The sequence below is a fragment of the Vulpes lagopus genome, chromosome 12, assembly GCF_018345385.1.
Source record: "Vulpes lagopus strain Blue_001 chromosome 12, ASM1834538v1, whole genome shotgun sequence".
Classification (NCBI taxonomy): domain Eukaryota; kingdom Metazoa; phylum Chordata; class Mammalia; order Carnivora; family Canidae; genus Vulpes; species Vulpes lagopus.
In genome coordinates, this window is record NC_054835.1 from 66,668,647 (window position 1) to 66,695,982 (window position 27,336).

At 38.0% G+C, this 27,336-nt stretch overlaps 1 protein-coding gene across 4 annotated transcripts; it reads left to right on the forward strand.

Annotated features, from left to right (window-relative positions):
- The first annotated feature begins 458 nt into the window (after positions 1-458).
- Positions 459-27,336, forward strand: OCIAD1 (OCIA domain containing 1). 4 transcript variants are annotated; one of them, XM_041725127.1, is made up of 10 exons: positions 459-665; positions 1,520-1,603; positions 2,138-2,200; positions 3,141-3,221; positions 11,404-11,457; positions 17,426-17,473; positions 18,402-18,537; positions 19,936-20,111; positions 24,106-24,258; positions 26,811-27,336. In XM_041725127.1, the coding sequence occupies exons 3-10, from the start codon at positions 2,143-2,145 to the stop codon at positions 26,846-26,848; spliced, it is 744 nt and encodes a 247-aa protein (XP_041581061.1). In that variant the 5' UTR covers positions 459-665; positions 1,520-1,603; positions 2,138-2,142; the 3' UTR covers positions 26,849-27,336. The 4 variants fall into 4 exon arrangements, with proteins under 4 accessions (XP_041581061.1, XP_041581060.1, XP_041581063.1 ...); XM_041725126.1 differs by lacking the exon at positions 1,520-1,603; XM_041725129.1 differs by lacking the exons at positions 459-665; positions 1,520-1,603 and adding an exon at positions 725-813.

The window sequence follows — 27,336 nt, forward strand, 5'->3', positions numbered from 1 at the left end:
GCGCCGGCGCGGGCCCGAGGTTCTAGAGCCAGGCGGCAGCGGGGCTCCAGACACCAGACCCGACCCGAGTGCGCATGCTCAAGAGCCTCCGGGGCTCAAGGAATGAAGTCGACTGTGTAGAGCCCCAAACCAGAGAAATGCAAGAAAAATCGGTTCCTCTGAACAACGGGATAGAAGGGGGCTCCCGATCCGGACAGTCAGCGGGCCACGGGACGAGGCCGGAGCCCGCGGCCAAGCCTCCCGCGGCGGGCGGGGCGGGGCGGGGCGGGGCGCGGTCCAGGCCGCCGAGGGGCGCGCGCAGCCGCAGTGCAGCTCGCGAGCGCCGCGACCCGGGCGAGCCGCGAGGAGGGACCGGGCGAGGGGGGCGGTGCAGACGGGCGCAGGCGCAGACGCAGGCCCCCGGATTCCGCAGGGAGGGCCTGACATCACTTCCTCCGCCGGGCCGCCAGTGCTTCCGGGTCGCGGTCCTCTGGAGCCCGTATCTGGGTGGCTTCCGGGAGGCCGAGCGGCGCTCCGCTCCCCACCCCCACCTCCGCTGCGGCGTCGCGCGCCCGCCGGCCCGCCCGCTCCGCGCGCTGTTCTTCCTCCTTGACCCGCATCGGGTCCCCCTCCAGGCTCGGATCGCCGCGGCTGCCCGCGCCGTCGCTCGCCGCCGTCGCCCGGAGGTGGGTGAGGTGACGCGGAGAGCCGCCGTTCCGCCCCCCACCCCCGCCCGGCCGCCGCCTCCGCGCCCTCCGCCATCTTCCCGCCTGAGAGGGTGGGCCGGGCGCGCCCGGGGCCCGAGTGCCGCCGCGGGCGGGGACGCTGTGGCAGGTGGGGACGCGCATATTGAGGCGTGCCGTGCGGGAGACGGTCGTGGGCCGACGACGGTTCAGGGTTTTTTTTTTTTTTTAATTATTTATTTATTGACTTTATTTTTTTTTAGCTGTGCGTTGAGAGGTTAAGAGTGGCGTGGTGTGAAGGGCCCTCGTTGGCCCTGCTGCAGGGTGTCTGAGGTGGGGTACGCTCACGCAGCTTACTCGATCTTTAGGCTGGAAGCGGCCTGTCGAGCGACCTCTCCGTCCGGGAGTTCACGTGAGCCTGTTTGTCGTAGCGGGGGCTGGGCGGCGGGCAGGCCCTACGGTGGCCCGCGGGGGGCCGACCTCCTGCCCCCCCCCACGCCCGTGCCCGTCGCTTGGCACCGTGCCCAACGCTCATTCCAGGACCTACGCGGTTCTCTGACGTGTTGGTCTCAAGTCCCGAGCGAGGGGTCGGGAAGAAAAATAATAAAAGAAAAAAGTATGTTCCTGAATTGTGTGCATTTTTTGAATTTATTTTTAAAGATTATTTATCAGAGACACAGGCAGAAGGAGCAGCAGGCGCCACGCAGCGAGCCCGACATGGGACTCGATCCCGGGACTCTGGGATCACACCCCCAGGCTGCAGGCGGCGCTAAACCGCTGTGCCACCCTTTTTCTTTTCTTTTTGCTTTTTATTTTTTTATTATTCTCTTAAATCGTACCTATTCGTGAGTGTCTAGGGAGCGGGGAACGTGGAGGAGGACACCGGATTTGCCGTCAGCTTTAGCGGCGGGGGCAGCGACGTGACGTCATTGTCCTTCAAGGTCTGTGGCGCAGTGCTTTGTGGGAAAGGCGGAGTGTCTCCGGTGGCCATTATTTGCTTCTTTTGAGAACGGAAGCCCAGCAGTGAATTTTGGGGCTGCCTCTTCTGCCGTTTTGGAAAATCACGGTTATCACGCACATACTTCTGAAAGGTCCAAAATCTAGGATGACGTGAAATAATCCAGCTTTAGGAGGAGAAATAATCCATGTCTTTGATCTCTTTTTACATCTTAATTTGACCTAGTCTGTCGATAAATAATGATAAAGGATCTATTTTCTTTTCCACTTAAGGGACCTAAGATGAGTAACCAGTTCCAAATTAGTTAACAGGTCTGTTGCTTGTTGTATTTAGGTCACTATTTTTATTAATGTCAAGTCCTCCCGATGTAGTAAGAAGTGTTTAGTTAATGATTGGTGCGTGCTTGCCTGCTCTGTTGACCAGTGATTTTACTGTACTGTGTCCTAGTTTATTTTGGTCTATCTAATGATTCCTGATACTTAACATAAATTTTTTTGTTTTTGTTTTTTTGATGCAGGAAAGATGAACGGGAGGGCTGATTTTCGGGAGCCAAATGCAGAAGTTCCAAGACCAATTCCCCGTAACTATCAAATAAATGTTTATAATTAGAAGCATGTTCAGTGTAGAAAAACTCACTGCCTTGTGTGATAGCAGCTGAACTGGCTTCACCCAGGGGCTCACGTGGTTTAATGATCTCTTACCATCTTGAAATTCCTTTTTTATTTTTTATTTTATTTAAGATTTGTTTATTTTAGAACTAGCGTTGTGGCAATGGGGTAGGAGAGAGAATCCCATGTCACATGCTTACTGTGCCACCCAACTGCCCACCTTGAAATTCTTAATAATTTGAACAGATGGTCCCACATTTTTTTTTAAAGATTGTATTTATTTATTCATGAGAGACAGAGAGGGAGAGAGAGGCAGAGACACAGGCAGAGGGAGAAGCAGGCTCCCTGCAGGGAGCCAGACATAGGACTGGATTCTAGGGCTCCAGGGGTCACGCACTGAGCTGAAAGCAGCGCTAAACCTCTGAGCCACCTGGGCTGCCCTGGTCCCACATTTTCATCTTGCATTGGACCAATATACTACATTATGTAGCCAGTCTTGATAGATGGTGGCTCTGACTTCTCTTTGAAGTCAAAGTTTGCTTTTTAAAAGTTACCAGCCTACTGTTTAGAGACTCTTAACCATGGGGAACAAACAGAAACAGGGCTGCTGGAGGGGAGGCGGGTGGGGGGATGGGTAATGAGTGATGGGCATGATGGAGGGTCCGGATGTGATGAGCACTGGGTGTTCTATGCAACCGATAAATCCCTAAATTTTGGTTTTGAAACTAATAATACACTATATGTTAACTAAATAGAATTTAATTTTTAAGAATTGGTGAGCCAGTTTCACGCATTTAAAATTTTTTTTTTTTAAAATTGGGTGTGTTTTGTTAATGTTTAGACTGAATTAAATTTTTAGGCTTAGCTTTTCCGTGGGCATTTTAATGTTTGCCAATTTTCCTTGGTGAAAAGACATAGGGGCTGATTACATTCCAACAGAGGAAGAAAGAAGAGTCTTTGCGGAGTGCAATGATGAAAGCTTCTGGTTCAGATGTAAGTTGAATTTTCTAATCAACAAAATTTGACCTTTATAACTGAAATTATTGTGACATCATATAGAAAAAATTGGCACACTTTGGTGTGTTGGTTATTGGTAAAAGAGGTTGATTAAGGGAAACAAATTGTGCATAAAGTAATGATTTCTAGAACTTTATTCAAGACCATAAGTTAATTTTGTTGGTAACAGTGATAGCTAACATTTATTGAGTATACATGGATTATATAAAAACAACCCAATTAGGTTGATAACTATTAACCCTTCCTTTTCAAATGAAGAAATTGAAGTTTAGAGATGTTAAATGAATTACCTAGTGTTACACAGCTGGTAAATTGTTATGTCTGGATGTGAAGCTGGGTCTGAGACAGAAGCTTGTGATTTTAAATTCTTAGACTTCTGACTATTATGTGATAAAACCTAGTTTAAAAAAAAAAACCTAGTTAGTTCCCATTTTATCTTTGTGAAATATTGTTACACTGTTAGCTCCTGATTTGTGACTAGAGAGCTTCTACGTGAAGATTTTTTTTTTTAAATACAGAGAATGTTGAAGGCATTAAACAATCTTACTTTTGAACAGTCATGAGGGATCCCTGGGTGGCGCAGCGGTTTGGCGCCTGCCTTTGGCCCAGGGCGCGATCCTGGAGACCCGGGATCGAATCCCACATCAGGCTCCCGGTGCATGGAGCCTGCTTCTCCCTCCGCCTGTGTCTCTGCCTCTCTCTCTCTCTGTGACTATCATAAATAAAAAAAAAAAAAAAAAAAAAAAAAAATTAAATCAACCTGCACAGCCAGGGGCACCTGCTTTGGGATCCCTGGGTGGCGCAGCGGTTTGGCGCCTGCCTTTGGCCCAGGGCGCGATCCTGGAGACCCGGGATCGAATCCCACATCGGGCTCCCGGTGCATGGAGCCTGCTTCTCCCTCTGCCTGTGTCTCTGCCTCTCTCTCTCTCTCTGTGACTATCATAAATAAAAATTTAAAAAAAAAAAAAATTTGAACAGTCATGAAGTTGCTTCATGTGGTCACTACAGTCCTTTCAAATAAAGTAATTTTTTTTTTTTAATTACTAGCCCGAGCAGGGGGGTGGAGGGTCAGATGAGAGGGAAAAGCAGAAGCAGACTCCTGCAGAGCATTACAGCTAGGACTTGAGGTAAATGAAGAAGAATGTCAGAGAACATTTAGATGAAAGGAACAGTGAGCAAAGGCAGAGTCTACAATAACTTGATCTTTACTGGAGTCCTGAGGGTGAATTGATTGGAATAGGAATCTTCTGTTGGAAGTACAAAATAAACATAATACCAAGAAGTTAAAGATTTGATTCATAATATACTTTTGGTTCAAAGGCCAGAATGGTTGTAATTTTTTTTAAGGATTTTATTTATTTATTCATGAGAGACCTGCAGAGACAGAGGCAGATGGAAAAGCAGGCCCCCTCTGGGGAGCCCTATGTAGGACTCGATCCCAGGACCCTGGGATCACTACCTGAGCCAAAGGCAGATGCTCAATCATTGAGCCACCCCCGTGCCCAGTTTGTAAATTTTTAAGAGGAAGCTTAGGTAGCAGTGTGCAGAATGGGTTAGAATGATGAGAAGTTATGTTTTTTGAAGTCTTACGAACTTTTGGCAGCAGCTCAGGCTTGCAGTTATTGAGATGTTAATCAAAGTATCATTTGGACAACAGAAGATGGGTGGTATTGAAATATTTTTTTAAAGGATACATAGTAGGATTTTTAAATAAACAGAGTATAAGGGGTATTAACTTCAAGATATCTAGCTTAGGAAACTAGTGATGACTTTACTGATTTAAAGATGATTAATTAATAGGAGTTACAAGTTTAGTTTGGACACTTTCCTCGTGTAACATCTGATTGCAGAAGATTGGTAAGCAACTAGAGAGGAGCAAAGGTGTATGAGAAATTAGGGTTTGAGGTATAGTTGTGTTGGTGAATTCAAGGAATTGGGTGCAGAAATAAAAATATAAAACTGGTATTATTTGTCATGTGGCTAAAATGTGGGAATGGAATACATGACAGAAGTTTGGGTAGCATGTGTGGGTAAGGCAACAAGAGGTAGGGAAAGAATCAACAGAGACCAAAAAGATAATAGGACCTTTCATAAAATCCTGGGCATTTTATCTTTCGTTCAAATATTCAGAGACTTACAGAGCTTTCAAGCTAGAGAGAACCTGAGTAAGAATTAGATGATGGTGCACATCTGCAGTGAGAATAATTCTTTTAGATCTATAGTTGTCATGGATCAGAGACCTGTAAAAAGTGTCGATGGCTCATAGTTTGGGAAAAATTTCTCAGGGAACTCAGTTGTACTCTGGCAACAGATAATTGATCTTTGTGGATTACCTAGAGTAGATAGATAAAACAATCTATTTTCAAGTCTATTGTTGGCACAGAAGAAAAAAAACAAGTCTGGTGGAGAGAGGTTTGGGATCGTTGTAATGTTGGGCTTATGGCCACAAAGCTACTATGGTGTTTAGATTAATTTCTGGCTGATAAACTTATGTTACTGTACAAGTACAACATTCTAAATAGCTAAAACAGCATTATGCTAGAAATATTGAAGGGCGGTGATCAGTAGGCAGAGTACTCATGTATCCTCATGTTAGAAGTAGAACATGTAGTATATGAACAACAGAAGCCTTAGTAATTCTGTGTATTCAAACAGATTATATATGGGGAGCCTAGCTGGTTCATTCCGTAGAGCCTGTGACTCTTGATCTTGGGGATGTAAGTTTGAGCCACACGTTGGGTATAGAGATTAGTTAAAAATAAAATGTTTTTAAAAAACCCCGGATTAATTACAAGTTTGAAAGCACACAATAAAGAGAGATTAAAACCCAGCTTATTAGCTGTATACCATATCTGGATTACTGGAAAATTACTGAATAACTTACGTATTACTACATTAATAAGTAATGATTACTTTTAAAACACATAGGCTAGGTGTTGCCTATTGCAGCAACATCAAACATGGAAAACAGAGAACCTTGGCTATAACCGCAGAGAACAGGCATTTTAGCATACAGTTATCAGGAGAACTAATAGTCCTGCATTAGAAAATTTTGTACATTAACATATCTTCCTATAAGGATGTGCATGTTTACATATTTCAAATGTGCAGTATGTGATGTTAACATTTATATAAATGAGTTAATGGAATCCGTGTTTGGAGAGTATCATCTTACGTCCATTGTGTTTTTTTTAAAGATTTTATTTATTTATTTATACATGAGAGGCAGAGGGAGAGGCATAGAGAGAGGCAGGCCCCTCGCGGGGAGTCCAATGCAAGACTCCATCCCAGGACTCCAGGATCATGTCCTGGGCCAGAGGCAGGCACTCAACCGCTGAGCCACCCAGGTGTCCCATGTCCACTGATTTTTAAAAAGGTGTGATGAAAGTAGGAATGAGTAGAAAAAGTACTTACGAAGGTAATTTTTACACATTTTTTAGATCTATTAAAAATATATTCATCTTGGTTTAAAATCACATTTGATCTAGAGTTTATTCTATTTAAGGTAACTTGTTTATTTCTACTTTAGCTACTTTTAATTTTAAAATGTAATTGTGAAGGGATCTTATTTTCAGTTGCTTGAAATTGTGGTCCTGTGTAAACCACAAACTGGTTGTATCTGTGCCCAAACATATAGGTAATGAAGGAATCTACATAAAAGGGTTGGGGTTAGCTTAATATGTATTAATGTTAGAGTAGTTCTCAACCTCTGGAATTACTAAAAAGGTACACGAATTCATATTGATTGGTTTTATGCATCATTTATAGATTTTGTGAATAGTATACATGTGTACTAACTGGTTTTCGTTTTCCTTTTAATTTTTTTTTTTTTATTTTTTAAGATTTTATTTACTTATTCACGAGAGACCGAGAGAGAGAAGGCAGAGACACAAGCAGAGAGAGAAGCAGGCTCCATGCAGGGAGCTCAGTGTGGGACTCCAGGATCAAGCCCTGGGCCAGAGGCAGGCACTCAACCTCTGAGCCACCCAGGTGTCCCTAAAGACTGTTTTTTTAAGATTTTATTTTTATTTATTCATGAGAGACAGAGAGAGAGAGAGAGAGAGAGGCAGAGACACAGGCAGAGGGAGAAGCAGGCTCCCCTGACGTGGGACTCAGTCCCGGGTCTTCAGGACCAGGCCCTGGGCTGAAGGTGGTGCTAAACCGCTGAGGCACCCGGGCTGCCTAAAGATTTTATTTTTAAGTAATCTCCACCCATCATGGGGCTTGAACCCACAACCTGAAAATCAAGAGTTGCAAGCTCCACTGTCTGAGCCAGCCAGTGCCTCTGTACTAGTTGTTTTTTTTTTTTTTTTTTTTAAAGATTTTATTTATTTATTCATGATAGTCACACAGAGAGAGAGAGAGAGAGAGGCAGAGACAGGCAGAGGGAGAAGCAGGCTCCATGCATCGGGAGCCCGATGTGGGATTCGATCCCGGGTCTCCAGGATCGTGCCCCGGGCCAAAGGCAGGCGCCAAACCGCTGCGCCACCCAGGGATCCCTGTACTAGTTGTTTTTAATGAGACAGTGTAGTGAATGATGAGTATAGACTTTGGTGCCTATCTGGATCCAAATCCCAGCTCCATCACTTAGCTTTGAGATTTTGGGCAAGCACCTGCTGTCTGTGCCTCAGTTTCCTTATCTATATAATGGGGATAACATTTCATGGGATTATTATAGGGATTAATTCAATTTATTTATTTTAATTCAATTTGTTTTTTAATGTTAAGTTTTCTATATTGAATGGGTATTAGTGCTACTGTGATGGACAAAATACAAATTTCAGTTGAATACAGTTATGAATTTAAAATAGCATTTTGAAAAAAAATAAAATAGCATTTTGTTGTTGTAAGAGTAGAAGGAATTTTAAGGAGTTTAAGGAATTTTAGGGGTCCTTGTATTGGATATGGTTCAGACCAGGGTCATGATGCAAAATAGCTTTTGGTTAACAGTATTATTGGTTTGCCTAAAGTAACATTATTTAGACTCAGATAGGAGTCACATACTGCAGTGGAAAATGCCATGGACCTGGCTGGGGGTCAGGAGACTTGGGGTTTTTTGTTTTGTTTTGTTTTCTTTTCAAGATTTTATTTATTCCTGAGAAACATAGAGAGGCAGAGACAGAGGCAGAGGGAGAAGTAGGCTCTCTGTGGAGAGCCCCATATGGCACTTGATCCTGGGACCCCGGGATCACTCCCTGAGCCCAAGGCAGGGGTTCAACCACTGAGCCACCCAGGTGCCCAGGAGACTTGGGTTTTAGTTCCAGCTCTATCACAAACTATCTGTGTTGCTTTTAAGCACATGACTTGTTCTTTCTGAATATCCGTTTACTCTGGTTAGAATAAAGACTTGATAATCTGTGAATTTTAGTTCAGTTTTAGCATTCTCTTTTACTGTGACATGAGTTAGACTTTAGTTCTAATCCATTATCCTTTATAGCATGAAAATAAGTTGAGATTTATGCAAAGATACAGTAGTGAATGACAGAACTAGTACTAGAATTTTCTTGACCAAACTGCTACTCTCTGCATTATACCATCTTGGCCTAAGGACGAAGTGAAATGGGAACAGCATTGTCCATTGTAGAGATGGCCAACTCACTCTCGACACCTTTTTTTTTTTTTTTTTTTAATTTATTTATGATAGTCACAGAGAGAGAGAGAGAGAGGCAGAGACACAGGCGGAGGGAGAAGCAGGCTCCATGCACCGGGAGCCTGATGTGGGATTCGATCCCGGGTCTCCAGGATCGCGCCCTGGGCCAAAGGCACGCGCCAAACCGCTGCGCCACCCAGGGATCCCCTCTCGACACCTTTTATCCTTGTATGATTCTTCAGTGCTTCATGTTGCAATCTTCAAATTAAACGGAAGGGGAAAAAATGATAAATTATATTGATGATGCTATAATGAAAAGGGACTTGTCCTTCAAAAACTTTAAGTGGTAATATGTAAAGATATTTTAACCAACCAACCTTAAAGAAAGCATTTTTCTTGCAAAAGTAAAATCCATTCATAAATAGTAGACCAAGGATTCAAATGTTGGGGTTTCTGTATATTGTGTCTGATGGCAAAGCTAATGCCCTACTCCAGAATTAGGGATTTTAATTATGAAATCTCTAATAATAATTTGGATGTCTTATTTTATTTTATTTTTTTTTAAATTTTTATTTATTTATGATAGTCACAGAGAGAGAGAGAGAGAGGCAGAGACACAGGCAGAGGGAGAAGCAGGCTCCATGCACTGGGAGCCTGATGTGGGATTCGATCCCGGTTCTCCAGGATCGCGCCCTGGGCCAAAGGCAGGTGCCAAACCGCTGCGCCACCCAGGGATCCCTGTCTTACTTATTTTAGTTCTTAAATTGCTCATATAGTCTGGACCAGCGTTGAGCAAACTATAGCCTAAGGGCCAAATTTGTTTTGTATGGCCATGAGCTAAGAATAATTTTTACATTTTTATTTTAGATGGTTGAAAAAAATCAAAAAGATAATATTTTGTTACATGTGAAAGTCACATGTTTATATTTTTGCATCCATAAATTTTTATTGGAACACATCTATGTTCATTCGTTTACTATTGTCTCAATGCTTTTGCTTTAAAATGGCAATTGAGTAGATGAGGCAGAGAAACCTGTGGTCCACAGAATCTAAAATATTTACCATCTGGGTCTTTATAGAACATTTCCCAACCCCTGGTCTGAAACTGTGCAGTCCAGTGTAGCAGCCACATGTAGCTATTTCAGTTTGAAATAATACATAGCAGAAATGATACACAGTAAAATCAGCAAAAGGGAAGGAGTGTGGGGTAAAGTCCAGAGGAGACCAGACACAGGCTTCCATAACTTCTCTGCTAGTAAAGTCACACACAAAAGGACAACTCCAGCTATGAGTTGTGATAACATGAGTGAAGTGTTATCTACCAAGGAATCTCAGTAGAGACTCAGTGCCTGGGGTTCTTCCTGGGGACTGGTGGGTCACATACGCTCAGCCTAGCAAATGCCAAAATTCCAGACTCCAAAAGAAAGCAGGTATTCAGGATAAGCTGTATTTGTTTAAGCAGTTTAGGCACAGTGAGCCACTTATCATTCAGGTCAAGTTTTATATCACTTGTAGGGAACTGTTTACCAGTCATGTTCCAACACATCAGTCAAAGACCTAGTAAGGGGATCTTTTTAAGGATAGCAGCCTCAGGGCTCCTATTTTAAATCTTCTGCACACTCCTTAGCCTGGGAAACATGGATACAGACTACTACCATCATCACAGAAAATTCTGTTGGACAGTATGGGTGTAGAAAACTGATTTTTAATTATGAGCTCCTTTGAGATTATGATGTAGAATTTTGAATTTTTCACTCTGGGTTAATATGTGTATATATTTTGTAGACTTTTTAAAATTAAGAATAGTTGACACACAGTGTTACATTATGTAATATTTTTACCTGGTTTTAAGGAATTCATTGGTTTAGAAGAAAAAACATTAGTATTTAAAATATATACTTGTGTATTCTTGCCCCCATCACCATGTAATTGTGGACAAGTACTTCTTGCATTTTGGTTCACACAGTGTACCACAGAACTTAAAAGCTTGCGCTCTGGTATGAGACTGTTAGAATCTGGAACTGCCATTGAAGTAGTTATATGGCCTTGGGCAAACTACTTAACATCTCTAAGTTCCAGTTTCCTTATCTTTAGAAGGGTAGTAATTAAAAGAAAGCTCTACCTTAGAGATATGGTAAAAAGTAAATGAAAAAATGTATATAAGGCACTTGACATGGGCCATGGAATTTAGTTATTGTTCAGTAGTGGATCTTATTGTGTATAATAATACTTCTTGCCTCTCATTAATTTATTTCCCTTTACTCTAATTCAGAAATGACTTTTGGTCCTTATTTAGTATGTTGTCTTAATTGATGATATTAGTGAATGGCTCTTTTAAAGCCAAATCTAAATAGTTCTTGAATTACATTGTTCAGTATTTGTAATAGTTTCTTAAATTTAAAATGTTTCTTTTATATTTCTGACTGTATGTAATAACAGCTTTTAAAAATGAAAAAATCTCTTAAAATCTTAATTGTGTGACATACTGCCTAGATGATTTTACTGACACTTAAGAACTCAAATTTTTTTCCTTTTGTTGATGCTGACAAGTTCTTTTTCCTTCTTTAGCTGTGCCTTTGGCTGCAACAAGTATGTTGATTACTCAAGGATTAATTAGTAAAGGTAAATATTTAAACTTGAAGTTTATTTGGCATTTTGGATATCATTATAGTTTTATATATTATCTTCCTGATTTTTAGATAAAGTATAATAATGTATCATTAAACATGTCATTGATAAAGTTCTGCAACCTCAGGAGAGTTATGTCTCCATGAACCCACTGACTCAGATATACTGATTTGAGAATTTGATGCCCTCCAACACTGTAGCAACATTAACAATCTATAAGAGCAAAAAAGTAACAAAACCTGCAGAAGGTTTGTAGGAGGTAGTGACATCATCACTATCATCATTGTTACCCTAGGATCTTGTTAGAAATACAAATTCATGGGCCCCATTCCAGACCTTTTTTTTTTTTTTAAACAAAAAAGATTATTTATTCATGAAAGACAGAGAGAGAGAGAGAGAGGCAGAGACATAGGCAGAGGAAGAAGCAGGCTCTCCGTGGGGAGTCCAATGTGGGACTCGATCCTGGGACTCCAGGATCACGACCTGAGCGAAGGCAAATGCTCAACTGCTGAGCTCCTTAATCAGGATCTTTGAGGATAGTGCTTAGGACTCTGTGTTTTAACAAGCTCCAGGTGATTCTTTTGCACTGGTTTAAAGATCAGTAGGTGCTAGCTCCTTAAACCAGAGCTTTGCCTTGTACTAAGAGTGGTGGGGACACTTTGTCCCAAATTTTCTTGGTGTGAATATTACAGTGCTTTGCTCCTACATATAACTGATTACACACAAAATAAGTGAAGCAAAAATTCCATTTTTTTAGTTACAGATATGTTGTGATAGAACGGTTTTCAGGTAGAGTGAATGAAAATGTTAGAACCTGTAACAGGACAAATTTTTCTTACAGCTAAAAATACTCCTGGCTGCTTGGTCACCATTTGGTGATTGACTTGTCATCAATGGCAGTTTATGCCTCCATGATTTAATCTACAAAAGTCATACCATGATCAACAATATTGTTCCAAAGTTTTCCTTTGTAATTGTAAGGTCTGAGCCTGGAGTAGATTTCAGTAATCCATTTTTTATTTTTAATTTTCAATTTTTCAAAGATTTTATTTGAGAGAGAGAGTGAGGGCGAGCTTTTGCTTGCATGTGAGTGGAGGAGAGGGGCAGAGGGAGAGGGAGACAGAATCTTAAGCAGTCTCCACACCCAGCGTGGAGCCTGATGCAGGGCTCGATCTTGTGACCTTGAAATCATGACCTACGCAAAAACCAAGAGTCGGACACTTAACTGACTGAGCCACCCAGGTGCCCTTCCATTTTTTTTTTTTTTTTTTAGAAAGAATTGCTGAAAATTATTTAACCTGGTTTATGGAATAATGTTTATTATATAACTTTGTCCAGGTTGGTTGTTGTTACTGTTGGGATTTTGATAATTTGGAATAAAAATACAAAAAAGAACATTATTATTTACGTAACAGTTTCCCAGGATTAAGTTTTTGTTTTTGTTTTTTATTGTTAAATTGTACTGGGTATTTGTTTTGGATGTAGTATTCTAATAAAGTCAGTCTCAAAAAAAGAAATTGGAAGACTTTAGAAAAGGAATTCAGAATCCACCAAAACATTTTGAAGATTTTATTTCTTCATGAGAGACACACAGAGAGACAGGCAGAGGGAGAAGCAGGCTCCCTTCAGGGAGCCCGATGTGGGACTCCATCCCAGGACCCCAGCATTGAGATCTGAGCTAAAGGCAGATGCTCAACCTCTGAGCCACCCAGGCATCCCAAGTCATTTTGCATTTAATCAAAATGCCTGATACTTTGTATACGCATTCATCCACAATGTGTCATACTTAACATAGTCTTAGCTCCATCACTACTTGTTCCCATTCTTTTAGAACATTTAAACATGCCCAGGTCTGTTCTAACTTGAGAACACAAAAAAGAAAAATCTTCCCTCACATCCCTTTTCAACTGTTGTCAGCTGTCTTGCATTTGAAGCCAGACTTCACGAATGAGTACTTCACTTTTTACTTCTTTTAACCCAATGCAGTCTGTGTAAAGAGATTATGCATATGTTCTGACATTTACCAGAACTTTTAAAGGTTACCAGCACAACCTCCTTGTTGCTTAAATTCGATGGGCAGTTTTTGTTCTTGATGGATGTTGGACTTTAACAACCAATCTTTGAAACAGTTCTCTTCCTCTGGTTTCCTTGACAGCGTATTCAGATTTTTCTCCTGCCTCTGGCAACTCCTCCATTTTCTCATGTTTTGTGTGTGTCTGATAGATATTATACACTGTTTTTGGTTGATAGCACTAGAAGACAAAAATTCATGGCCTGTTGGTACTTGTATTTTAATGTGGGTTTTCATCTTCCACTTGTTCTTCAGAGTTCTACTTTGACTCTTAGTCTTCAGTCTGTGGAAACTATTACCCAATGATAATGTCACCTTCAGTGATCATTTACTACTCTAAAACCCCCATGATTATCCCTAGCCTACGTATCTGCTCCAGAACCATATTCTGCATATCTTCAGATGAATGGCCCTCACAGGCTCTTCAGAATGACTGACTTCATCTCAAGCTGAGTCCATTTCCCCCCAAACCAGTTTCTCCATTGTCCCCATGTCTGAATGGTATCCCTCTTCGTTCAAGAAACTGAGGCTAATATTATCCTTAACTTCTGACCCTTATTTGCCTTACCCAGTGAATGTTCATTCTAGTCCAGCTCTTAAATATCTCTGTAAACTGTCTGCTTCTGTCTATACTACCACTATAATCAATGCAGCCGTCTGTTGCCAAGAGTATTGAATTAGCCTTCAACAAGTCTGTTTGCCTCTATTCTTGCTACTTCCCCCTTAGGAAACAGGCTATCTCTGGCACTAATCAGAGGGCAAAACTAAAAACTCTGAGGGGTAAAGAAAACATCAGGTTTACTGTTATATTTCTACTTTGTAGTGTTTGTTGTAAATGGTCTGTAACTATTTGGGACAGAATGAAGGAATAGTTCTTTTGTATGAAAGTAGGTATTATCGTCTTCTCATATTAGTTGTATAACTAAAGCTAATAGCATAACTTGTTTTTATATTTCATATACATGAAATCCTACAATTAAACATTCTTTTGTATACGTTATAAGATTCATCCGGTGGTATGGTGGAATTGGCTTGTATCACTTCCAAAAAGCTGATTGTTAAATTTTCAAGAACTTGGCAAGCCAGTGTTTAATCCCTCGGTAGCTCGAAATAGGTCTGGTGCAAGTATTTTCTCCACAGAAATTGACCAATGTTACAAATCTGGGATTTTTATTTGGAGAGCTGGTTTTTGAGCATGTCACTAGATTCATCCACAATGATGCCTGTAATTGTAGATTGTATATTCTTCTTGCTGTATAGTTTTCTGTTGTGTATATACGACAGCAGTTTTATCCATCCTGTTATATGTTGGCAATTGGGTAATTTCCAGTTTTGACTATTACAAATGTTCTGTCCGTACAGCATCTTTCAGTAGACATTTTTCTGGATCATAGTTTATGTATATTTTCAGCTACTGCCAAACTTTCTAAATTGTTTGGACTCATTTACACTCTCACATCAATGTATTGGTGATAATGTAACACAAACATAACTACTAACACTTAACCTTTTCATGTCCCTTGAACTTTTAGCCATTGTGGTGAGGGAACAGTAATACTGATTGCATTGTGATTTTAAGTTACATCTCCCTAATGAAGTTGAGGACCTTTTCTTTTGTTTATAGCTCACTTAAATATATTCTTTTTTGGTGAAGTATCTGTCCAAGTCTGTTGTCCATTTTTTCCATTGGATTGTCTTTTTCTGTTTTGTGAGGGTTTTCTATGTCTTCTAGAAGTGAGTCTTGTTAGATATATGCATTGTGATTACTTTTTCCCACTGATTAACTGTAGTTCTTAATATGATAGAGTCTAATTTATCATGAGGGCATTTTGTGCTCTGAGATCTTTGTCTATTAAAAGGATGCAAAGAATCTCTTCTTTTTTTCTATAAGCTTTGTTTTTTCTCTCATACTTAAATTTTCAAGTCATTTGGAATGGTTTTTGAATACAGGCATATCTCGTTTTATAGTGCTTCACTTTATTGTGCTTCACAGTGGTTATGGCAACTCCGCTTTGAACAGGTCTCATTGGCACCATTTTTTTCAACAACATTTGCTCAGTTTTGTGTCTCTGTGACACGTTTTGGCAATTCCCAGAATTTTTCAAACGTTCTCCTTAACATTTGTGATGGTGATCTGTGATCAGTGATTACAACTCTAAAAGCTCAGATGATGGTTAGCATTTCTTAGCAATAAATATTTAATGTATGTATATCTTATTTTTTTTTTTTAATTTTTATTTATTTATGATAGTCAAAGAGAGAGAGAGGCAGAGACATAGGCAGAGGGAGAAGCAGGCTCCATGCACCGGGAGCCCGACGTGGGATTCGATCCTGGGTCTCTAGGATCGCGCCCTGGGCCAAAGGCAGGCGCTAAACCGCTGCGCCACCCAGGGATCCCTGTATATTTTACTTTTTAAACATAATGCCATTGCACACTTAATACATAACTTTTATATGTGCTGGGAAACAGAAAAATTCATTTGACTACCTTTATTGTGACTCTCCCTTTACTGTGGTGCCATTGAACTGAACGTGCAGTATTTCTGAGGTGTGCCTGTGTTGTATAAGGTAGGACTAAGGTACATTTTTCCCCCATTATGAAAATGAAGGTGACCCAGCACCATACTTTGAAAGGATTGTCAGTGTTTACTGCATGCAGTGTTGCCTTTATCATGTCAATGTGTGGATCTGTTTCTCGACTCTCTTCTGGTTTTGATCAGTTTATCTACTCTTATAACTGTCTTGATTACTACAGTTTTTATTGTAGATCTTGATATTTGTTGGTAGTCAGTTTTCCAGTTTTGTTTTTCAATATTCCCTTGGTTCTCAGTTCTTTGTGTTTCCACATGATTTGTAGAATAAGTTTTTCAACTTTTAGGAACACTTTCTTTGATTTTTTTAATTGGGATTGCATTGAATTTGTAGATGAATTTAGGGAAATTGCCATATTGACAATATTTAGTTCTTCATTTTATGGACATGGATATATTCCTCCATTTAGCTTTCAGTTGTCTCAGTAAGTTTCGTAGTTTTCAGTGTATAAATCTTTAATATTTTTCATTAGATTACTTCCTGGTTCTTTGATTTTTTTTTTTTTTTTTTTTTTTGGTGCTGTAATTTGTATCTTTCAAAAAAGTTTGGTTTGTTTCTCGTGTGTAGAAATCATATAGGGATCCCTGGGTGGCGCAGTGGTTTGGCGCTTGCCTTTGGCCCAGGGCGCGATCCTGGAGACCCGGGATTGGATCCCACGTCGGGCTCCCGGTGCATGGAGCCTGCTTCTCCCTCTGCCTATGTCTCTGCCTCTCTCTCTGTCTCTCTGTGACTATCATAAATAAATAAAAATTTTAAAAAAAATTAAAGAAATCATATATATTTTTCATATTGACTTTGTATCAAGTGATCTTGCTAAATTCTTCTAAGAGATTCTGTAGTCGTTTATATTTTCTTCATATTTCTATTGATGTTGAATTTATTTGGTTCTCTCATTTATTTCTTTAAAGATTTTACTTATTTGAGAGCATGCATGCATGCACATGTGGGGCGGGACAGAGGGAGAAGCAGACTTCCCGTTGAGCAGGGAGCCCATTGTAGGATTCAGTCCCAGAACTCTTGGATCATGACTTGAGCCTAAAGCAGACACTTCACCAACTGAGCCACCTAAGCACCCAACTTTTTAAAAACTGCTTTTGTCTCACATTAGAAGAGACTAGATTATGACTCACAGAAATAGTTTTCTTGCATTTTTTACCACAGTTTGTGTCATTGTCTTACATACCTTTAGCATAAATTTGGCATAACCCTATTTTATTTTAATAACAGCTAAAACATATTAATTATATAAATGTGTCTGTTCTAACAATGTGACTCAGAAATATATACTCTTATCTTTAGGAATTCTTTCAAGTCATCCCAAATATGGTTCCATCCCTAAACTTATATGTAAGTATGGACAACACTAGTTTTCTTACCTAAGTAAAATAGTTTTAGTTAATGTTTTGTTATGCCCAACTCATAACAGTTTTTGATTATTTGTTTTGACCAGCTTATTTAAGCTTTTCATTAAATGGACTAGTTGCTACTTGGGCATTTTGTTGTTAGGATTAAGAATTATAAAGTATTTGAAAGAGGATTTTTTTTCTTTTATAATATAATAAAATTACTCTAAATAATCTGTAAAGATACATAGTATTTTAAAATAAATTCTCTGGTTTATGAGGAAAGAAAATAGTCCAGATATATTGATTAATCAAAGTAAAATGTCTTTTAAAATTAAGTCTCACTTTAAAAAATCTCTTTACGTTTTAAAATGTAAGCATAATTTATATATTATAGTATGGTTTATAGGAAGGATGCTTAATTGCTTTAAAAAAGAATACTCCAGTCTTTTTATGAATCTTTCCAAGTTAGTCTCTTTTTTTTTTTCCAAGTTAGTCTCTTTTATATTGGAAATAAACACATAAGACAACAGTAGCTACATTTAGATACCACTTCATAATTCATTACTTTAAGGGATTTCTTGCACGTAATTTTAAAAAGTCTTATGAAATTAGCTGGGTAAATAGTATGGATTCCCATTTTATAGGAAAAGAAATGGCCTGAAATCCCCATGACTAGGCTAGAACTCTCTTTTGAGTCTCCATTCCATTATACCTTTACCACATCTTTCCTGTCTGTACTAATAATTAGTAAAGTGGAATTTATGTAATATGTTGCTGTTTTATTTTGGATTATTTTGTCTTGTGAAAGTGAATTAGATCTACAGAATCTGTGTTTTAAGATCACATTTCTTAAAAAGTGTCCTTTTAGGAAAGATTTTTATTTAAATGGGCACACTGAGTAACATTTTTTGTTTGTTTTTACAAATAAGTTGCTTGTATCATGGGATACTTTGCTGGAAAGCTTTCTTATGTGAAAACTTGCCAAGAGAAGTTCAAAAATTTGGAGAATTCCCCTCTTGGAGAAGCTTTACGCTCAGGACAGGCCCGGCGATCTTCACCATCTGGGTAGGCCAAATTCTTTTTTTTATTCAAGGTTTTTAATTTTAGCTAAAAAAAAAAATTGTAACTGGATATTGCTATAATTTAGGGCATGAAACATTATGTAACCTGAAGGATCATTGGAAACTTGCCGTTTTTGCAGCAAGCTAAAGCTATTTTGTTTTTAAAAGTGGATTAAAATTTGTCTACCTTTGTTTTATTTTTATTTATTTATTTGAGTAAACTCTGCCCACAACTTGGGGCTTGAACTCAGGACCCCAAGATCAAAAGCCGCCATGCTGTACCAACTGAGCAAGCCAGGTTGCCTCTGCCTTTGTTTTAAATACAGAATCGCATCCTGTTGCGAGCATTTATACTAGGATTTTAATTTGGCAAACACCTTTGATTACTATATTTTGGAGCTTTGAATTTCCAAATTTTATCAGTCATTTCTTAACAAATTTCAACTTTTTAATCCTGTTGTTTAAAATACTAGGGAAATTATCTAAGTATATAGTATATTGTTTTAATTATCTAAGTATAAATAAATGAATCTGTCCACCTGGATAGGTAGATAACTAATAATGTAATTAAGTATAATTAGTTGATAAATTATTATAAGTGGTAAACCCCATGAAAGATAGTATTTCATATCTGCTTTATCAAAATAGCATTTACAGCCTGCTAGCTGTGGAAGTAACTTCCCAGTTAATGTGGGAACTGGACACGTTTTTCATTTGAAATACTTTATTCTTTGCAAGTACTTTTTTAAAAGATTTTATTTATTTTAGAGAGTGAGAGAAAGCATACATGAGCAGGGAGGGAGAAGGAGGGGAAAAGAATTTTAATTTTAAGCACGGGACTCTGTTCCATGACCCTGAGAGTTGGACACTTAACTGATAGAGCTACCCAGGCACCCCTCCAAGGACTTTAAACACATTAAAATGATCTCTGAAGTAGGGCGCCTGGGTGGCTTAGTTAGTTAAGGAGTTGATTCTTGATTTTGCTTCAGGTCACGATCTCAGGGATGTGACACGGAGTCCTGCATTGGGAATCTCTGCTCAGTGGGGAGTCTGCTTGAGGTGTCCCTCTCCTGCCCCCTCCCCACTGGCAGATTCTCTCTCTCCTCTCTCTCTCTCTCAAGTAAATCTTTTAAGAAAATGATCTCTGAAGCTGAGGAATTAGAAAATTGAATATACACGTTTCTTCTGTATTAAGGGTGATCGTTTTTAAGTTGTATAAATGGGTCAAAATATTTTTAAAATTTTTGTGGCAGAGAAAAACAGATTTCATTTAATTGTAATAAGTAACAATGTTAAAGTTACATAATTCCTTTAAAAAGTAAGATAACTAGTTTTCATATCAGAACACTTTTTTTAAGGGTATAGGCAATAATTTGCATTTCATATACAATATGATTTACAGGCACTATTCTCAGAAGTCAAAATATGACTCAAATGTGAGTGGTCATTCATCTTTTGTGACGTCTCCAGCAGCAGACAACCTAGAAAAAGAGATGCTTCCTCATTATGAGCCAATTCCATTCAGTGCTTCTATGAATGAATCTACTCCCACTGGTATTACTGATCATATTGCCCAAGGTAGAAACTTCTCTTGAAATGAATTTCAGCATTTTATGGTCCAACGTATGTATAAACTTTATTTGATGACTTTTTCTTCTGGATATCACCTGTATGTTTCACCATCAGCCTAAACTTAGCATGTTTGTTCATTTGTTTCTTCATTCATTTAACATTTTATGACGTCCAGTAGGTGTCAGGCACTCAGCTAGGTTTGGAAGAAGTACAGATGAATGAGACCTGGTTCTTGTCCTTGAGAAGCTCTCTTAGACTACTAGAAGATATAGAAATATAAGGAAAAATTGCTAATGTGTCTCATTAATTGAAAATACTAACAAAGTTAGTGATTGTAGCAAAGAAATGATAAATGGGCCTCGGGGAAGCTTCAGAGAGGTTACATTGTTAGGCTGGTCTTAAAGGCTTTCGGCTTCTTTGTCTATAATTTGAGAAAAATAATAATTACCTGCCTTACAGAACTGTTGTCAAGTGAGAAAATCCATGTGAAAATGCTTTGTGAAGTTTGTGTAAATACTAGCTTTGAAGATCGCAGAATGTAAGTGCAACATCAACTTTGGATTAAGGCCTGGATTTGAAAGAATGACATTTGTTAGCTATGTGACTTTAGGCAGGTAATACTTTGTGATCCCTTCAGTTTCTTGATCTCTCCTCTCTTAAAGAACTTTGGGAGTGAGATGAAATAATCAGAGGTAATGCCTTGTCAAGTCATAGGCTCTCAATAGTTGTTTCCTTCCTTTGTTTTTTCAGTCTAATTTGGGGTGCCAAGTGAAGAATTAAGAAGTACAATTTGCAGTTCCCTATCTAAAAATCCTAAAAACCAAAAAGCTTTGACAACCACAAAACTTTATTTTTTAATTTATTTTTTATAACCTGCAGCTTGAACAACCGACCCCAAGATAGGAGTTACACGCTCTACCAACTGAGCCAGCCAGCCACCCCTCCAAAGCTCTTTTCTTTTTACAGTTAAACTGATGATCACATCTGACTTAACTGATTTCAAACCCTGACCTAAACTGACATGGTTATTTAGAATCTTTATCTTAATATGATTATTGCTGCTTCAGACCTCTGAATGGTTAGATATTAAGTAAAATATGGGCTATATACTATGACCTCTTTCTAAAATCTGAGAAACTGAATTTTGAAACATTTCTGACTAGAGTTTTGGATAAGGAATTGTGGATAGAATATTCTTCTAAAATGTTGGCTTTAATGCAAACACCATAAGCCAGTAAACTATGAGGAACAAACAAGATTAAAGGAACATTTGGGTTTTTGCTGTTTATGAAGGGAAAGATTTGGATCTAGGTGTAGCTTAAAGGGAAGGAATGGAAACAGTGGGGAGAAATTGATTATAGGTCAGTTCAGGTTCTAGAGGTTGTAGAAGGGGTTCTAGGTAGGTTAGAACGTAAAGCAGCCACTAAATGTATATGGCTATTTAAATTAATTAAAATTTAAATCAGATGGCAAATTCAATTCCTCAGCTTTGTAGCACTTCAATTGTTCACTAGCCACATGTGCTAGTGGCTACTCTGTTGGAATGATTGCAGATAAAGAACATTCTCATTGCAGAAAATGATATTGGACAGCATTGCCTTAGAAGTGGGGACAGTGAGGATGAACATTTTGGAAAGGAAGAAACAGAAGAGAATGGAAATTAAAGTAGTTAGACATTCTTAAGTGGATGAAAGGTGTTGAGTCTTGACACCCCCCCCTCCCCTTTTGGAAACCAAGACCTTCCAGTTAGTCAGAAAGGGAAGGAGGTAGGAGGCAGGTTAGGCAAGAGTGGTTAGTTATTTTATGTTCAAAGGCAGCTGTTCTTACTTCTCACTGCAGCTCTCATTTGCCTACTCAATTTCAAATCCGTTCTTCTTGTATTCTAGTCAAGCATCACTTCTTCCCTTGTAATTTCATCTTTCTTCCATTTGCATTAGAAAATTCCATTCCATGTTGCACAATTCCTTTTCCAAATAAAAGCAGAGAGACAAAAAGCCCCTCGGTGTCTGCCCACAGACTACAGCAAGGCCCATATTTTAATATATTTTATGGCCTCAAGAGCAGCCATCTATTCATCCACTGCTCTGCTTTCTCCACCCCTTTTCTAAGTCAAGATTGTGCTCTTTGACTTACTTCTACATGGGCCAGTCCTGGCCTCCCCTGCTTTGCCTCAACTGCTGTTCTCCCTTAGCAGGATGCTCTCCCCTTTTGTGAAAGTCTTATTTGCCCTATTTGGTTCTGCTTCCTTTTCCCAGGAATTGAGTTATTAATCTTTCAAAGTAGAAAGCGCTCCTTCATTGTGTTAGGAGACTTATCATAGTTTATTACAGTTAGATTTAAATCAATGCTGTTTTATATTTTATTCCTTCCAGCTCTTTATAACCTTCCCAAAGTAGTAAATCATGCTCCCTACACAATGCAGAATATTTTCATTGGGCTTTGTAAAGTGGAAAAAATTCTCCCTAATCTTCTGATTTATGTTTCCATTATTTGTCACAGCATTTCGGAACCAAGAAGTATTTTTCTTTTCAGTGAGAAAAAGCATTAGACCTGGAAGGAACTTTAGAGATAGATCATCTGGGCAGACTTTTGTGTTTCACAATTGAAAAAACCAAGATTCAAAGAAGTTTAGTGATTTGCCCAAGGACGTTCACGGATTGTTGGCAAAGTGCAAACGAGAATTTAGGGTTCCTAACGAATAATCTAAGGACACACCGTTTCCTTCAGAATTGTAAAAATATCATTGTGGTGAAGGAGTTTGATCAAGTATCAAATGAGTTTGATAATTACTACTAATGAAATGCGAGTGCTTTTTAAACCCAATATATGGCTATAATATTTTTCTTTGCATTCTTTTTTTTAGCAAAAACTTAGTTTTCAAGAATGGTATACTCTAATTAGAAATGTATTACTTGGTGTCAGTGCAGTATACTTTGTAGCAAAATAAAAGGTTATGCTTGAAAACATTTAACATGTTATTATAGTGGTTTGAAAATTCTGATTATTCACTGGGACCTTACTGTAGAGTTCTAAAATACCACTTATAAAAACTGCTTTTTGAAAAATTATTTTAATTAATATGATTATATTAACAAAATAATATGCCCAATTTGTATGTAAAAATCTCTGAGAAATACTACTTCTGGAGTAGTATTTTAGATTTGTAAGTTAAGTAGTTGACGGAATGTTAGGTTAGCATGAGTTCATTTCTTTTGGCTTTTTTTTTTTTTTTTACTGGTTATACATTTTGTAAACTGATACTTGCTTCTTCCATCTAGTAGTAAGAGTAACCACTTATCTATTTTTACATCAGTACTTAACTCTTTGATGATACATAATGCTACCTTGACTTTGTTTGGGAGAGATAAAGAATAAATGCTGGTTCCCCGGCCAAAATGATCATTGCCACTTTTTTCTACCTCAGTATTGCTCCGTTACACCTGAGTAAAAATGATGCCTGTGGTGATCGAAGGCTGTGTTTTATACTTTTCAACAGCTATTTTCAAGTGTGTTTAAGCATAAAGATATTCTTTAATAGTTATTTGTGTATAGCCTCTGGTTATAGGAACATTCAACTATGGAAATACTACTAAGTAAAATATATACACTGTCAAGTTTTGTTCCATTGTCCCTAGTAGGATATATTTCTAATTGTATAAACATTATGAATAATTTTTTAGTTTAAAACACTAGCATTATAGTGAGTATAAACTGCGTTGGTATATATTACAATATCCATTCTTCTGGCCATGGTTACCTTTTAATTTTTTATGTTGATTTTAAATTTTAGAAATAAAAGCTTAAAAGTGTAAGAGAAAGGCAGTTTTTGTTTTGTAATTATCTTGGGGAAAATCTGGTACCTTTGGAATGGTGGTAATGATTTGGTCTTTCATTTTACTTTATTCTGTTTTATTGTAGGTAAGAAGCATTTATAAAACTTACTTACTTTGGGTTTATTCAAATCCTTTTATCACCATTTATTAACTGTTTGTTGTTTTAGGACCTGATCCCAACCCTGAAGAAAGTCCTAAAAGAAAAAATATTACATATGAGGAATTAAGGAATAAGAACAGAGAGTCATATGAAGTAACTTTAACACATAAGACTGACCCCTCAGTCAGGCCTATGCAGGAAAGAGTGCCAAAAAAAGAAGGTATGGTAGTTTAGTCTGAAATCACTTTACTCTCTAGGGTTGGAAACTGCAGCATTAGTTAAAAATGTTAATTATACTAATATGTGATTTAATTCCTCAAGCAATTAACCAAAATAACATATTTTTAAAAGACTAGTTCTGTCACAATTACCAGTTTTTCCTTTTCTAAGGTATTTCAAAGACCATTTTGTGTTAGAAAATAATCAAGTCCAAATAGTGGCATGACTTAAGACAGTAGGACTACTTTTAATACATTGTAGAAATTATAAATCCATTTGAATATTTTCTTTTATCAGGAGTCACTTTGGGATATAGTATTTTTTAAGTGATGCATCGATTGCATAAAACCAGATCTGATTGCCGAGGTGGATAATAGGCTGTAATGCCACTTTGAGCAGAGTGAGAGAATCCTGATTGAGAAATGAAATTGATTGTCTCATATGTTTTGTGAAATTGAAATAGAGTTATATGCATTACATACCAGCTTTTAAGGCACTTCCAAGAGAGGAGTTTGACCTTTTTTTCAGTAGTACTTTTGCTCTATAATTAATTACAAATTGAAAAATCACAGTTTGTGTTCATTCCTTTTGGAATAGCTATACATTAACCAAAGGAAATTTTCTGACACAGAAGTTTACCCCTAATAAAAGAAGGCATTTGGAACGGGTTCATATCTGTTTCAGTGTAGAATTTTATGATGTCTTTTTTGAGGAATTTTAGAGAGTGTCATTGTTTAAGGTTTTTTAGTTACTACTTTAAAAAAAAAGAAGTGGAAGGAAGAGGTCCTTGGTACCTTCTTGAGAGTCCTATGCCAACAGAAAATGCAAAAATACATAAAAACCTTGCATGTTTTTTATTTTGGTCTTTTAGAATCTTCTTTCTAATCGTTAGTGGTTGCTTCTTTTAGAATTCTGTTTTTATTAATTTATTAATTATGGATAATACCGCTGTCATTAATGTTTAAAAATTCAGCTTTAAAATAGATTTGTAATAAAAAATACTGGATGTTTTTCATTAATAATTAACCTTTAGCATAAACATTTTGCATTTGGTGGCCATTACTTTGTAATATGTAGACTTACTGGTACATTGTTCCACTAATTTGAGGATTTAGACTGTAAGCTCCATAAGGGGCAGGCAGTAGCATTTCTCTCATTTTTGTAATCTTTTCTGTTACATGTCTGCATGGCTTAGTACTCTGCGCTGATGTAGCAGATATGAAGTGTTTTGGTTGAGTCTTAGTTATAAAGGTTAACAAAAGGAAATGAGGTATATATCTTTAGCATTTGCTGGGTTTTGACATTTGTGTTTTGACTGAACAGTCGTAAAGTTCTGTTACATGACACAGTAATGTGAAATAATTTTTTTCTTCTTCCTCAAGAGAGCTGATTTTTTTTGCGTGTGCTTTCTATAATTTAAAGAAAAAAGTTATGAAATCGTTTGATTATTTTTTTTAGAATGTTCTATTTTGGAATTGACAGAAAATTTGACATTAGTACAGTGTAGATTCACTTGGTCAGAAAGTGTCAGAGTTTTCAGCTTTAGTTTGTGTCGATTGTGTTGGTTTACATTCTGTGTTTGCTGACATTTATCTAAGCTAGAAATTAAGACTGAGAAATCCCCAAAACATAAGCATATTATCAATTAGCCGTCAGGGCAATGATGGCAGTGCACATGATAACAGCTTCTAGAAGACTACCTTAGACTCACAAGGGGATGAAAACTAGGGGAAAAGGCAAAATAGGAGAAAAGTATATAATATCTTAGTAATAATGAAATAGTTAGACTTAAACAGTCTCTCTGAAAGAATCTTGAGGAAGGGGTCCCTGGTCCATACTTTGGTAACCGCTCCTTTATGTCGTTATGAACATTCGAGTCTTCCAAAGAATTGTAATCCGCAAGTGAAGGCTATGTAGAAGAGAGGTTGAAAGTAAAAGAGTAAAGAAGACAAAAGAGCTATTTTAAAATGTAATTTTATGTAAAATGCAGGGATATTGGAAACCCATTTCCTTGTATAGTATTAACAGCTCATGGGGGAGAAGAATGAATTAACTACAACCTGAAGACTTGATCATTTCTGTTATGGTGTTTTTTGTGAAAAACAAAATTCAAATGCTTGTTACTATTTTTTATTTCCCGGTAATTTTTTCTTTTTTGATATGTGCTATATAATATATACCACAGTATGGTGAAGTTGTAAAGATGTCCGTGCTTTGGACCTAAACAGACCTGTATTCAGAGTTCAGTTCTATTTGCTTTATTAGGCTGGTACCTTGGGCAAGTTACTAATCTGATTTCTCACCCTTAAAATGGGGATTGTGTTTATTTTATAAGGTTGTTATGAGGATCAAATACTTAGGTAAAGTTTCTGATAGAGTGCATCATTACTTATATCCAACCTTCAGTTCACAAAAGTCTCGCTAGCCCCTTTCTCTTATGTGCATTTGCTGGAAATGAGAGAGAAACATGGTTTTCATCATACTAGCAAATTAGAATAGTATCTTTCACTTACTACTATTTGGAATCATCAATTATTTGTGCTTTTTTCCTAGTCAAAGTAAACAAATATGGAGATACTTGGGATGAGTGAAAAATTGCATCATTGGACCTACTGAAGGAGTTTCAATATCCAGCTTCATCTAGGTGGTCATGAATATCTGCATGCTTTGAGCTCAGCAGCAGTCTTCATAAACACATTTAAAACTAGAACCTGGGTTCTTGTGGTTTGGCTTATTAAAATGATGTTTAAAAACAGACTTTAATGTGAATATTGTGTGGATGTATTCACCTTGAGGAACTATAGGAATGATGGTATTATACCATGATCACATACAGTTTGTGAAATCATTTTTAAGTTACAGGGTAAGGATGCTTTTATGAAACTGTAAAGAGATTGTAATACTCTAGATCAGCATATATGAAAATACAGATCTGCATGTTGAATGGGGGGGGTGGGGGGAGCAAGTGTAATTTTAAGTGTTAAGCTTCACATCCAAAAACTATTAAAAATCCTTTCTCCAGTGTTTGCTGTATTCACTTATTAATGTTTATGATAAATAAAATATAAAGGAACATGCA